The following is a 14,247-nucleotide window of genomic DNA, read 5'->3' as shown; positions in this document are numbered from 1 at the left end:
GGGCGCCTCTGAAGAGTTGCGGGGAAGAGGGTGCAATCAAGCTCTGAAGGAAGGCTGCAAACAGCGGTGGATCTCCAGGGCCTGAGGAATATTGGAAGCTGTCTTCTGCTAAGTCAGATCATAGAATCGTAGAGTTGGAAGGGACCCCGGAAATCAGTGCAGTGAAGGAATAGGCAAGGAGCAGGGGGGGGGGGGAGCGCCAGCCCGCAATGGTGCCCACCTGAGAGGTGCCAGAACTGTGCTCAGGTGCACTTCAGCTGCTGAGTGCCTCACTCCTGCAGAGAATCCACCTATGGGCCCCACCCCCACTGGAATCCTGCCAGACAAACAGTACCTAATTAACTTGATCCCAGGCGGATGGAGACATCTGTAGCGCTACACTTGCAAAAGATCAAGTTCTCTTGCCGTTCTCCCCCTCTCCTCTCTCCTCTCCTCCCCCCCCTTTTTTAAGAAAGAGGCATTTATAAAAATTAGAGGTACCAACCTGTGTAAATCCTTCAGCAGTATTTGCATTTAAATTGAAAATGTGAATGCATCTGGTCTCATAAGTGCCAAGTAATTACTTGATATTAAAAAGTTTTGAGATGCCCTGGTAGGATAATGCCTTGCTGCTTAATTGCACCGACACTTTTTGAAAGTTGGGGATTTGTTAAATGCTAAGGAGCGGAGGAGGAGCCCCACCAGGAGCAGAGCTGGCGTCTGGAAGGAGAGGAGCGTGGGGAGATGCCGTTTGCAGAGCCGGACTGTGGCTCCATCTGGCTCAGTATTGCCCACACGGACTGGCAACAATAACTATCTGGGGATTCAGACGGGGGTCTCTATTGCAGTTAGGACTGTTCCACAGTTGGAAGCAAGATTTCCGGAGACTCTCTGTGTCCCAACGGCCCCTCTGCCTCCCTTCCCTTTTCCAATGGCAGTCCCCTGACAGTCTCACTAGTTCCACAGATTCTCTTAATTTGTTTTGCCAGTCTGATTTAGATGGGGCAGCGTCTGGGGGAGCTGTGGTTTGTTAAGGGCACTGCAGGTTGTTATGAGACCCTCCTATTCCCCTCCCAGAACCACCAATCCCTTTTCCCAGGGAGCTCCTGCAATTGTAGCTTTGGCAGGGGGAAAATGAGAGTCTCCTAACAGCCATCAGGACCCTCAAGAAACTATAGTTCCCAGGATTCTTGGGGGGAAAGCCATGTGTGTTTCAAAGCGGCACCGTAGTCCTTTAAATGCACAGTGTGAATGTGGCTTTGATTGCGAAGTGGGGGCGAGAGAGAGAAAAAAGACTCAGCAGAATTTTCTCGGGGGGAAAGAAACAGTCTTCTGAGAATTGTTGGCTCAGCTCTAGCCCAATTTGCTTCGTCTCGCAGGCCGGCTCCTTACCACGGTCGACGCCACAGGCTTTGCATGGTCAAACCCATAAACATCCTCTGCAGAGGCCGACGTGAGCAGCCCTGGGTCCCTGGTGGGCGCTTCAGAGGCGGCAGACTTTGCCATAAGTATTCCAGCAAAGCCTGTTGACAGAAGGGAGCTGAAAGGCTCCCTTTGATGCCATTCATGTCGGGCTAAATGTGCATTTGCAAGATAGGGATGTTTGGGCAGATTAGAGGAATGCTTGGGGTGGAGGAGGGCCAGCACAGCTACACCTCGAGAGGACACGGAGAAGTTGTCGCCAAGGCAGTTGCAACTTAATTTGTGCATTAGAAATGCCGTTGGTTGAGGCAGGGGACAGGAGGGGCCGTGTTTGGCCACAGGGAGGGCTTAGGACATGTTTTGGAATTGCTTAAGAAGATGTTCTGGAGTGGGTGAGTCTTGGGGCGTTTCCTGAGTGTGGAACATGCAGCTGCTAAAATGACCTCTCTTTTTTGTAAAAGTGTCAAATCCTTTAAGGCAAACGCCCGTCCAAAGCGGCTTAAAATGATCAGGGAGGAAAGATGAAAGGAACAATTAAAGTAAAGCAGAAAGCTACAACTTAGCAACACTCCATATAGAATCAGAGAATTGTGGAGTTGGAGGTAAAAAAGGTAAGGTAAAGGACCCCTGACTGTTAAGTCCAGTCGTGGACGACTCTGGGGTTGTGCGCTCATCTCGCTCTATAGGCCGAGGGAGCCAGCGTTTGTCCACAGTTTTTCCAGGTCATGTGGCCAGCATGACTAAGCAGCTTCTGGCGAACCAGTGCAGCACACGGAAACGCCGTTTACCTTCCTGCTGGAGTGATACCTATTTATCTACTTGCACTTTGACGTGCTTTCAAACTGCTAGGTGGGCAGGAGCAGGGACCGAGCAATGGGTGCTCACACCGTCACGGGGATTTGAACCGCCGACCTTCTGATCGGCAAGTCCAAGAGGCTCAGTGGTTTAGACCACAGTGCCACCCGTGTCCGTGTGGAGTTGGAAGGGACCCCCAAAAGTCATTCCTGCAATGCAGGGATCTCAGCTAAAGCATCCGTGACAGATGACCATCTAACCTCTGCTAAAAAAAACCTCCAAAGAAGGAGAGTCCACAACCTCTTGAGGGAGACGGTTCCACTGTCAAACAGCTCTTAATCCTTTAGAACCAGTGTTATCTGGTCCCGGCAGCTGCTCCCAGTCACCAGCCTGTCAGCCACATTCTGGATCAGTTGTAGTTTCTGGAATAAGATGTTTGAAGATGGCTCTCATATCATAGAATGACAAGATCATAGAGTTGGAAGGAACCCCAAGGCACCCTAAGGATCATCTAGTCTAACCCCCCCTTCAATATCTCCTCTCAGTCTTCTCTTCTCCAGGCTAGACCAGCCAACTCCCTCAAGCATTCCTCAGGAGGCTTGGTGTCCAGAGCCTTGGTCAAAAGAGTCAAAGCTATTGAGTGTGGATGAGAGATTTCTATATTTGCCATGCATATGGGCAGGAGGGAGGGAGCTGTCCTGATGTGAACTATGGATGACCTCGTAAGACCTTTCCCAGCATGCATTGCTGCACACCCGGCCACAAAATTGCTAAATGACGTAGGAACCGTGTCGTGACACAAGAGAGACGATGAGCTTGTCTAGAACCTTCTGCCTTTTGTTCCGATAATGTCCCCCTTGGTCAGTCCACCATTGCATCAGTCCAGGGCAACAGACTGTCAGCCATGTCCTAATCTCACCCACACCTCGTCCTCCTGGGAAGTAAGGGGGTGTGGAATCAGCAGCCAGGGAAATAAGGGGGCATGGAAGTTCTCCTAGGCTGCGGAGTCCGTGCTGCTGCTGCTGCTGCTGAAATTTGCATTTTGCTATTTGTCTTGCACAGTTTGCATTCAGCCTGAATGTTTGCTTGCTAAAACGTTCGGCCCGCGTCTTAGTCTTTATGGCACTTTTCCAGCACGAAGCAAAATAGAGACACTTATTCAAGCAGGAATCGTATGGGTGGCACTTAAAAAGTGGCTTATCTTTTAAGGTGGCTTGTGGAGCATCAAACTTCAGCACGCCCAGAGGCTTAGTGAGAGCAGCAGGCCAGGCAGGGAGGCACAGTGGTTGCTTCTCCTTGGCCTCGTGGCTACAGCCTAACACAGCAAAGCACATTCAGTCCAAAGGAGAATGTAGAATTGGGGGGAATTGGCTGTTACTTACAGAACTGCTTGCCAACAGAGATGCTCTCCCTTTTTGACGGTTTGCCATGGTGTTGTGTCTCGCCTAAGGAAGGGGGAGAAATCTTACTTTGTTTCTTGTTATTTCTCTGCCCTTCCACCCAAGGCCCCAGGGTTTGGTTGCAACAGTGAAAACACAATATTAAAATCAGTTTAAAGAAACTGACAATCACAGAAATAATGTAGGTGCTGAAAATATACATCCCAGGTTGTCAAAAGCCACTCGTCATTTGCCAGAAGCTGTGCAATGAAGGTGTCAGACACACTTCTGTGGGGAAGGGGTTTCCCAGCTCAGGGGCCACCACAGAGAAGGCCCTGTGCTGCCACCCCTTGAGCCTCAGTGGGTGGAGGAACGACCAAAAGGGCCCCCTCTGCCTATCTCAGCACCCAAGAGAGTCTGTAAGGAAGGAGGTGGTTTTTTAGGTATTTGGGTTATATCTGCGTTGTTTTAATGAGAAACGACCTTATTCCAGCATTTCAAACCATTGCATGGACCCAACACACAGTTACCCTCTGCAATCTGCACTTCTTTGAATTTTGCAAAACGCTTCTCCAACTAAATAATGTTTATTAAAGGGTGCATAAGAATGTGTGTATTAGTGGGGAAAGCATCATGAACGCATTATATGAAAGGAAGCAGCTTGCAGAAATATGCACATTAGTCAAAGGTGCATACAAAAAATGTGTACATTAAGAGAAATTTGCACTAAATTGCCAGCAAAGTTTCATGCAGCTTTTGAAACATTATACTTGTGTTGCAAGTTGCTGAAAAAATGTGGACAGCCCAATTGGAAAAGCTGTGAGAAGTGTAGAAATTGGCAGGTTCCTGCCTCCCTGGTCTCACCTGTGCAGTGAATCAAAAGGGGTCCTTGCCCCCAACTCACCTTGCGCTTCTCTTCCCTTTAGCCTTGAAGAAAGGGCGGTTCTGGATCACGCCTGACCCGTATCACAAAGACGACAACATCCAGATCGGCCGGGAGGTCAAGATCTCCTGCCAGGTGGAGGCGGTCCCTTCCGAGGAGCTCACCTTCAGCTGGTTCAAAAACGGCCGGCCGCTGCGCAGCTCAGAGAGGATGGTCATCACCCAGACGGACCCCGACGTCTCCCCGGGCACCACCAACTTGGATATCATTGACCTGAAGTTCACGGACTTTGGGACATATACCTGTGTTGCATCCCTGAAGGGCGGGGGGATTTCGGACATCAGCATCGATGTCAACATTTCCAGCAGCACAGGTGAGGGCATTTCCGTCACTCTTGGAGTCTGATTTGGCAGCCAGAATTGGAGGCAAGAGATAATGTGTCAGGTGGCTGTTGCGGTTGCTCGAGAGTAACCAGGCAGGACTCCGACCTGTCATTTTCAGGCTTTATTTTGGTGCAAACTATTTACAGTGAAGAGCCCCAAAGCTCATGTCTGGCTCAATCGCTAGCAGAATCCAGGAGTGGTCTCTTTTTGGACCTCCCCAAACATAAGAGTTTTGTTACGCCCAAACATCTCCTCCCCTCTCTGTGCCTCAAACTACTGCGAGTCATTTTGGACTCACAGCTGTCCATGGAGGCGCAGGTTAATTCTGTGTCCAGGGCAGCTGTCCACCAGCTCTATCTGGTACGCAGGCTGAGACCCTCCCTGCCCGCAGACTGTCTCACAGTGGTGCATGCTCTGGTTATCTCCCGCTTGGACCACTGCAATGCACTCTGCATGGGGCTACCTTTATAGGTGACCCGGAAACTGCAATTAATCCAGAATGCGGCAGCTCGACGGCAGCTCCCTGACATAATGTTTATTTATTAATGGCATTTATAGCCCAACTTTTCCTCCAAGGAGCTCAAGGTGGCGTCCATAGTTCTCCTCCAGCTGCTCCTCATTCAGTCCCCACAACAAGCACAACCCTGGGAGTTAGGTTAAGCTGAGAGAGGCAGGGACTGGCCCAAGGTCACCCAGTGAGCTCCCAGGTCCTAGACCAACACTCTACTGGTGTTTCTCGAGCTGGGATCCCTAGCTGGTTTTGGACTACAACTCCCATTTCCCCTAGCTAGCAGGACCAGTGGTCAGGGATGATGGGAGTTGTAGTCCAACAACAACTGAGGACCCAAGTTTGAGAAACATTGCTCCAACCCCTCCACCACTGTGGAGATTCAGGTGGGTGGGCAGTGGATGGAGACCAGCGGCATGGTTGTCACGGAGCCTTGAGACTCCCTTAGGTTTCCAGGAGTGATGGGCAACCGTCTCCTGACCACTCATTTCAACAGGGGCAAATATCAAAGGAGCTAATTTGGGCTGGGATTCATCTCACCTCTTCATTGTTAAAACCATGCCCAAGGTGACTTACAACATGAACAGATTTGCATAATTACAAAAAATATATATAACCCTAGCTAGTTATGAGCTAGGTGGACCAGTGGGTCTGGTTCTGTATGAGGCCAGACCCTCCAAGTATCCCAATTTCCCATGCCTGGAATTACAGAAGACATCCCAGTTTCTGACTGGATCCTGGAATGTCCCACGTTCCCTTCACTGGAGAAATGGTGGAGAGGGTGGAATCGGACACCCCTGTATTCATTGGAGAAAAGTCGGATGGGGTGGAATAGGACGTCCCTATTTTCACTGGAGAAATGTTGAAGGGTATGTAAGGGTATGTAAGGCCACCTACTGTATTGATATGGATCCCGATCCTGTGGATAGAATGCATCCTGCAAGTTAAGCACCTCGGCGTCGGCCCTAATTCAGCCTAATTTAGTCTGCTTATTACTTAACGCTCAGAGCACCAGAGGAGAGGAAGGAAGAGCTCATGAAGCTTTAGATTTGATTTCTAAGAAAGATTAACATTTTGGGAGGGTGACCAAGGAGGTGTCAGGGAAGAAGAGGAGGTGAGTTTTCAGCTGAGGACTGAAAGGCAAGAGGCGCTCTCATTGTTTGATGCTTTTGTAAAGCCAAACACCCTGACCTGTAAAGCAGACATTGTGTCCTGGGAATGAGTGTCTCTCCACAGTCTCCTGGTCCTTTGTGGTATGAGTAACACGTCTCCTGGGACAACTTCGAGGAAGTCAGGCTGCTGACTCACCAGAAGGAGAAGGGGGGGTTGAACAATGAGGGGGGCAGAGATTCAGTCGCAGTCGGAGGCAGCAATGCCAGTCACAGGAGGGAGGAGTTGCCCTTGTGCTTGGATCCTGCTTGCAGGTTTCCCACAGGCATCTGTGAGAACAGGATGTTGGTGTAGCTGGGCCACTGGCCTGATCCTGCAGGGATCTTCCTGGGTTCTTATTACTGGGGGTTGGGCTAGATGGCCCTTCCAACTCGACACTTCATGATGCTGATAGTTAGACAACAGAACTGGCGTGCTACGGGAGGCAGTGATGGTTACCAACTTGGATGGCCTGAACAGAGGACTGGACAGATTCGTGGAGGACAAGGCTAGTGATAACTACTAGGCATCATGGCTGTTTTGCGCCTCCACACTTGGAGGCAGCAATGATTCTGAACACCAGTTGCTGGAAACCATAAGAAGGGAGAGTGTGACATGCCAGCAGTGAGAGACTCCAGGAGTTTCTGCACTTACCCAGGAGTTAGTTTCCTTGGAATGAAGGTCAGCGGAGACTGTGGTGTCTTTAGGCTATGTGGATTTATTGGCACATAGATACATCCTGAGCATAGGATGGAGGAGCTCACAGCATTGACACTCCAATGGGTGTCAATGGGCTTCTTCATTAGCTGCAGTTTTGGACCCAGCACAGAGGAAGCGGGATGTCAGGTGCTGGCTGGACGAAGAGGAGGTGTGGGAGGCACCAGCCAGGAAAGAAGACTCAGGGGAGGAAGACTCAGAGCCTGGGCAGTGGTGGTGGGACACTGAGGACAGGCTGGAGGATGAAGGTGGGGGACAGAAGGGTTGGAGGCTGATGAAGCAACCGGCTTGAGTGAGAGAGAAGAGCTAGAGCAGAAAGCAATGCAGACTCAGGACATGAAGCAGAGAAGGAGGGGCTGCTTGTCTCCAAGGTCACAGAGAGCCTTGCATGGAGCAGAACGGTAGGCATGGTGGCCCCGCCCCAACTTAGTTTAAGGCTGCTTGGGAGACATCTGGCAGGGGAAGAGACTTAGTGGAAAGTAGAAGGCAGAGAGCTTCAGTCCTGGCAACTGTTTCATGGGGACCAGTCCTTTTTTATAGGCATCGCTGCCTGGCATGCTGTTTTCTTGAAGGAAGAGCCAACCATTCTGCTTGTCTACATCTTGAGTGCTGACCTGCATCTAGACCAGCTGACAGCAGGGTACAGTCCTCTGAGAATTGAAAGGAACTCAGGGCATCATCCAGGCGGACCCTGCCCCTCAAGCTCATTACAAGCACACACACACACAATATGTCAGGCCCTGGAAAGGTGGGCATTTGCCCCCGACATCCTCGCTCTATCAGTTCTGGTGGGCCTGCGGGCGAGAGAATCCCCACCCCTCCTCTAGGATTTCAATTCAATATAAGACAGAATGTGAGCAATGTTCATGGATCCTACAGTAACTTTGCTCAGGGTTGCCAACATCCTTCTTTCCTTTAGCACAACACAGCTGCTCATAACTCACAGCAAGACCCAAATGTTGAAGTGTAGTGTGAATACAGGTCTTATTGGATGTCCATGGCATGATGGATGGGCGGCGGACACGGCTGTGTTGTGACCGTCTCGCCGGGCTGCCGCCGGGCCGTTCCACACAGTGGCGTATTTCTTCTCCAGCAGAAAGTAACCGATGCATTATTGTTAGTTGTGATGGATTCATTTGGAAGAGGGATTGGAGATATCAGAAGCATCCATCAGAAGGTCGGACCTGAAAGCTCTCCATAACTTCCTCGGGCAGTGATGGATGGGCAATGATGGATGGAGAAAGGGCTGAGAGGAAGAAAGCCTTGAGGTAGAACCAATCTCCTTGGGTGTCCTCTTAGTCATCAACACCGTCTAGAGGGCAGAACTTGATCACAATCGCACAGCAAACTCCAAGTGCATGTGAAGGTCATTGAGAGTTACTCATCACTGTTTGGACTTGCAGGGATAGCAAAGAGATATTTAGAAACATTTCCATAATGTCCAACAATTCACTCACACACACACACACATATATATCAAATCCCAAGTAGTGCTAAGTCACTGGGTGAGTGGAATGACTTCTGCTTCTGCAGTGGGACTTCCACCTCTCCCCATATGCCCCCAGATCTGTTCTGCACATTCCTTTGTGACTCCCCAGGTGTATTTAAAATCACAGAATCATAGAATGGTTGAGTTGGGAGGGACCCCAAGAGCCGTCCAGTCCAACCACCTGAAATGCAGGAATCTCAGCTCAAGATTCCCTGACAGATGGCAACCTTATTAAAAACCTCCAATGAAGGAGAGTCCACCACCTTCTGATGGCTCCTTTCCACTGCTGAACAGCTCTTACTGTCAGAAAGTTCTTCCTAATGTTTAGTTGGACTCTCCTTTCTTGTCATCTGAATCCATTGGTTCAGGTCCTACTCTCCAGAGCAGCAGAAAGCAAGCCTGCTCCATCTTCCATGGGGCAGCCCTTCAGATATATGAAGAAGGCTTTCCCATTGTCTCTCAGTCTCTTCTTCTTCCAAACTCCTGTTCCTCTACAATTCTATGATGGTGTGATGGGGCAGCAGCCCTCTCCTGACTTCTGGGTGTTTTAATGTTTTTAATATACTGTATAGCTGTTTGTTTTCTGGAAGTTGTTTTGTAAGCCTCTTGGAGTTGACTTGGCAAAAGCCTACAAGATCTCCCTACTCCACATGTGCCCACTCAATCGCTTCAATTGGCAGAATTGGCAGTTGCCACGTGATCCCAGTTCTGCATTAGCGAGAAACTGATTGTTTAGTGAGACAGCATGTACTCTGTGGAACTCCCTGCCTATTGAGATCAAGCAGGCACCTTCACGGTGCTTTTTCCAGTGCATTCCTTTTTAGACAAGCCTGCCCAGATTTTCTTCTTTTATCTTTTTGTAAACCGCTTTTGTTTACAATCAAGCGGTATATAAATTTTGTGAATTAAATAAACAAGTGGTGATGATAATGATGATGATGATGATATCATCATCATCATCATCATCTGACTTTCAAACAGCTTCTCCCATCCTCTCCTCCTCTTCAACTAGGTAAAGGTAAAAGAAGAGGACTTGGGTGGTGCTGTGGTCTAAACCACTGAGCCTCTTGGGTTTGCCGATCGCAAGGTTGGTGGTTCGAATCCCCGCAACGGGGTGAGCTCCCATTGCCCTGTCCCAGCTCCTGCCAACCTAGCAGTTCGAAAGCACGTCAAAGTGCAAGTAGATAAATAGGTACCGCTGCGGCGGGGAGGTAAACAGCGTTTCCGTGCACTCTGGCACTCGTCACGGTCCTCTGTGCGCCAGTAGCGGTTTAGTCCTGCTGGCCACATGACCTAGAAAGCTGTCTGTGGACAAACGCCGGCTCCCTCGGCCTGAAAGCGAGATGAACTCCACAACCCCATAGTCGCCTTAACCGTCCAGGGGTCCTTTACCTTTACCTTCAACTAGGGTAACCTCGCCAAAAGTTAGGGCACAGGCTGGTTGCTACAGAACATCCATCAGGATTCCTGTTCTGAGCCATTTCTTTAAGCATTTGGAGAAGTTGTTTCTTTCTCTGACCCCCCTTTTTATCGTACAGGGTGAGTCACAGTTGGAAACTGTGTTAAGCTCTTTGAGCAAGGAAGTGGCGGGTCAGGGTGGCCTCTCCTCCTTTTGACTGACCTTTTTATCTGCAAAATGCACTTACTAATTGAATGTCACACTCTCAAGAGACCAAAGGGAGCCTGTTCTTCCCGGTGCTTTTGCTCCCTTCCCCGGATGAGCCTGGCGGGGAAGGAGAGAAACAACCTTCTCTTCATTCCAAAAGCAACCGCTGGAGTATTTTGTTACCTTTAAATAAATGTGCCCGTTGCAATCATGCCAAGAGTAAATTCCTACACTGTAATTAATGGCTCGGCCGAGACTTCTTAAAAACGGCAAGCCTTACTCAGAGCAATAATAATAATAATAATAATAATAATAATAATAATCTATTATTTATACCCCACCCATCTGGCTGGTTCCGCCCAGCCACTCTAGGCAGCTTCCAACAAAACAGTAAAATACAACAACCTATTAAACTTTAAAAGCTTCCCTAAACAGGGCTGCCTTCAGATGTCTTCTAAAAGTTTGGTAGCTATTTTTCTCTTTGACATCTGATGGGAGGGCGTTCCACAGGGCAGGTGCCACCACCGAGAAGGCCCTCTGCCTGGTTCCCTGTAACTTGGCTTCTCGCAGCAAGGGAACCGCCAGAAGGCCCTTGGCACTGGACCTCAGTGTCCGGGCAGAACGATGGGGGTGGAGACGCTCCTTCAGGTTTACTGGGCTGAGGCTGTTTAGGGCTCTAAAGGTCAGTACCAACACTTTGAACTGTGCTCGGAAACATACTGGGAGCCAATGTAGGTCTTTCAGGACCGGTGTTATATGGTCCCGGCGGCCGCTCCCAGTCACCAGTCTAGCTGCCACATTCTGGATTAGTTGTAGTTTCTGGGTCACCTTCAAAGGTAGCCCCACATAGAGCGCATTGCAGTAGTCCAAGCAAGAGATAACTAGAGCATGCACCACTCTGGCAAGACAGTCCGCGGGCAGGGAGGGTCTCAGCCTGCGTACCAGATGGAGCTGGTAAACAGCTGCCCTGGACACAGATGTGACCTGTGCCTCCATGGACAGCTGTGATTCCAGAATGACTCCCAGGCTGCGCACCTGGTCCTTCGGGGGCACAGTTACTCCATTCAGGACCAGGGAATCCCCCACACCTGCCCGCCTCCTGTCCCCCAAAAACAATACTTCTGTCTTGTCAGGATTCAACCTCAATCTGTTAGCCGCCATCCAACCTCCAACCGTCCATCCATCCTCCAATCATTTCTAAAACTTTTTAAACACCTTTCAATATTATTGTGCCTGCAAAACAAATACCTGTTTTAATGGAAAAGTAAGTTATTTTTTTCACTTCTTTTTATCTACTTCTTGTGGGATATGTTTTAATACGTAGGAGAGGATATATTAATGGCAATTTATCCCTCCAGGTGCCAACGTGTGCGGGTTGAACATACACTGAGAAGAGTTTAAAGTCTGATCCTTAGCGGAAAAATGGAAAGCATATAGGAACAGGTTGCGAATTAAGTCCGGCTGAGAAGCAAGCTGCCTCCCCCTTTTCTTCCCCTGCTTAACAAAGATGCAGACAACAGGCTGAGAAGTAGTTTAAAATATGATTTATTTACTCATAGTCCTGCATTTGTTCTCAGCAGCAACAGCAAGGAAATAAATGAAGGGAAAATCTTTACCGCATAAACAGACCTGAGGCGTGTGGTTGAGATGGAACAGTAGGATCCATGTCTGCTCCCATTGCTGGTCAAAGAGAAAGAGAGAGGAAAGGAACAGGAAATACTTCTTGATTCTTCCTGCTCAAGAGATGAGGGGAAATGACATCACGCAGAGCCCTCTCTACCAGTTACATTTCTATGGTCTGAGTCTCTGCCCATCAGCAATACAGCTCTGTGGCCTTAACCCCTTCTTATGCTAACTAGCAAGAATATGCATTGTTAGATTTGGCAGCTAATTTCCCACACTTCTGGTGCTGTGAGCAGCAGACATTGAGGAAGACGGACTGCACAGTGGTTGGTCTACTGCAAGGGGGAGTTTTCCCCTCTTTGCCCTGCTTCATGTGAAATTCTCAAAAGCCCAGATAATTTCTGTACAATGGCATCTTTCTTGGGTGTTATGTTCTGGGGATGGTGCGGATATGCAAAAATGCATATATTCAAACGGCCTCCTTGGAACTGCCCCCATATATGCATTCATGCCTTCTGGAGCTGGTGCGCCAACCAGGCTATACCCCCCCCCCCACAACTAAAAGTTCTCTGCTTTGTTTATTGGGCAAGACTCTGTGATGCTCTCACGGGATCTCACAGGGCCATCCAACTATCCACAAGACCATCCCTAGCCTAGCAAGCAAGGCAGAGAGATTAAAATCTTTTTGCATGGGCTCCACTTGGGTCACCCGGTGCAAAAGAGTCCCCCCCCCCGCATTTAATTTGCACAGTTTCACAGTTTCAACCATAATATATATATATATATATATATATATATATATATGCTGTAAATCCTGACAGACAGAGCAATCCTTGCACTTGGGCAAAAAAAATGAGAGGCACAAATACAAGATGGGTGACACCTGGCTTGAGTGCATGTGAAAAGGATCTAGGAGTCTTGGTTGACCACAAACTTGACATGAGCCAGCAGTGTGACGCAGCAGCTAAAAAAGCCAATGCAATTCTGGGCTGCATCAATAGGAGTATAGCATCTAGATCAAGGGAAGTAATAGTGCCACTGTATTCTGCTCTGGTCAGACCTCACCTGGAGTACTGTGTCCAGTTCTGGGCACCACAGTTCAAGAAGGACACTGACAAACTGGAACGTGTCCAGAGGAGGGCAACCAAAATGGTCAAAGGCCTGGAAACGATGCCTTATGAGGAACGGCTAAGGGAGCTGGGCATGTTTAGTCTCGAGAAGAGGAGGTTAAGGGGTGATATGATAGCCATGTTCAAATATATAAAAGGATGTCACATAGAGGAGGGAGAAAGGTTGTTTTCTGCTGCTCCAGAGAAGCGGACACGGAGCAATGGATCCAAACTACAAGAAAGAAGACTCCACCTAAACATTAGGAAGAACTTCCTGACAGTAAGAGCTGTTCGACAGTGGAATTTGCTGCCAAGGAGTGTGGTGGAGTCTCCTTCTTTGGAGGTCTTTAAGCAGAGGCTTGACAACCATATGTCAGGAGTGCTCTGATGGTGTTTCCTGCTTGGCAGGGGGTTGGACTCGATGGCCCTTGTGGTCTCTTCCAACTCTATGATTCTATGATTCCTATGCTTGCATCATATGCAGAGAACTTCTAAGTACTAATCATCCCTTTTTTGCCCCCCTCTCTCTTTCCTCCCTTTTCTCTCTCCCACCCCTTTGCCCCCATTTGAAGTTCCACCCAACCTGACTGTCCCGCAAGAAAAGTCGCCCTTGGTGACCAGGGAAGGAGACACGGTTGAGCTGCAGTGCCAGGTGACCGGGAAGCCCAAGCCTATCATCCTCTGGTCCAGGGCGGACAAGGAGGTCCCCATGCCCGATGGAACTATGCAGATGGAGAGCTACGATGGGATCCTGAGGATCGTCAACGTCTCGAGGGACATGACGGGGACTTACAGGTGTCAGACCAGCCAGTACAATGGATTTAACGTCAAGCCAAGGGAAGCCCTGGTGCAGCTCATAGTGCAGTGTAAGTCCACACCCTCCCCTGACCCCCGGTTTTGTAAAAATGAGTCTGGATTGCGTTTCCGGGCCAGGTCTTGTCTCTGGAACCATCCGCTGTTGGTGCTAAGCGCCCGAGGTTTTCCTGAGCTCCACAGAGTCTTGGGGGTAGGTTTGGGAACCTGCTTCATGATACAGTTTTGTGGCTTCTCCTTTGTTGTCAGGGGTTCAGCTTTACCCAACAACGATGTCTTGGGTGCGGGGTAAATCAGTATTGTTGCATGTACCCCAATCTCCCAGTGGAGAGGGACTCTGGGGGTTCCAGGCAGTTACCTGGGCTGTTTCCTTGGAGTGAAGATCACCAGCG

The 14,247-nt window shown here is 49.3% G+C and overlaps 1 protein-coding gene across 2 annotated transcripts in view; it reads left to right on the top strand.

Annotated features, from left to right (window-relative positions):
* The window catches only part of MDGA2 (MAM domain containing glycosylphosphatidylinositol anchor 2), a 388,772-nt gene that overhangs the window by 262,606 nt on the left and 111,919 nt on the right, over positions 1-14,247 (top strand). For both annotated transcript variants that reach the window (XM_081016731.1, XM_081016730.1), the window contains exons 7-8: positions 4,502-4,831; positions 13,615-13,908. In XM_081016731.1, the coding sequence (XP_080872857.1) occupies positions 4,502-4,831; positions 13,615-13,908 (624 nt within the window). The remainder of the gene's footprint in view (positions 1-4,501; positions 4,832-13,614; positions 13,909-14,247) is intronic.

Source organism: Podarcis pityusensis (genome assembly GCF_964106645.2).
Source record: "Podarcis pityusensis genome assembly, chromosome: 1".
NCBI classification, from domain to species: domain Eukaryota; kingdom Metazoa; phylum Chordata; class Lepidosauria; order Squamata; family Lacertidae; genus Podarcis; species Podarcis pityusensis.
The sequence above is the reverse complement of the archived record's forward strand: the minus strand, read 5'-3'. Positions and strand labels throughout refer to the sequence as shown.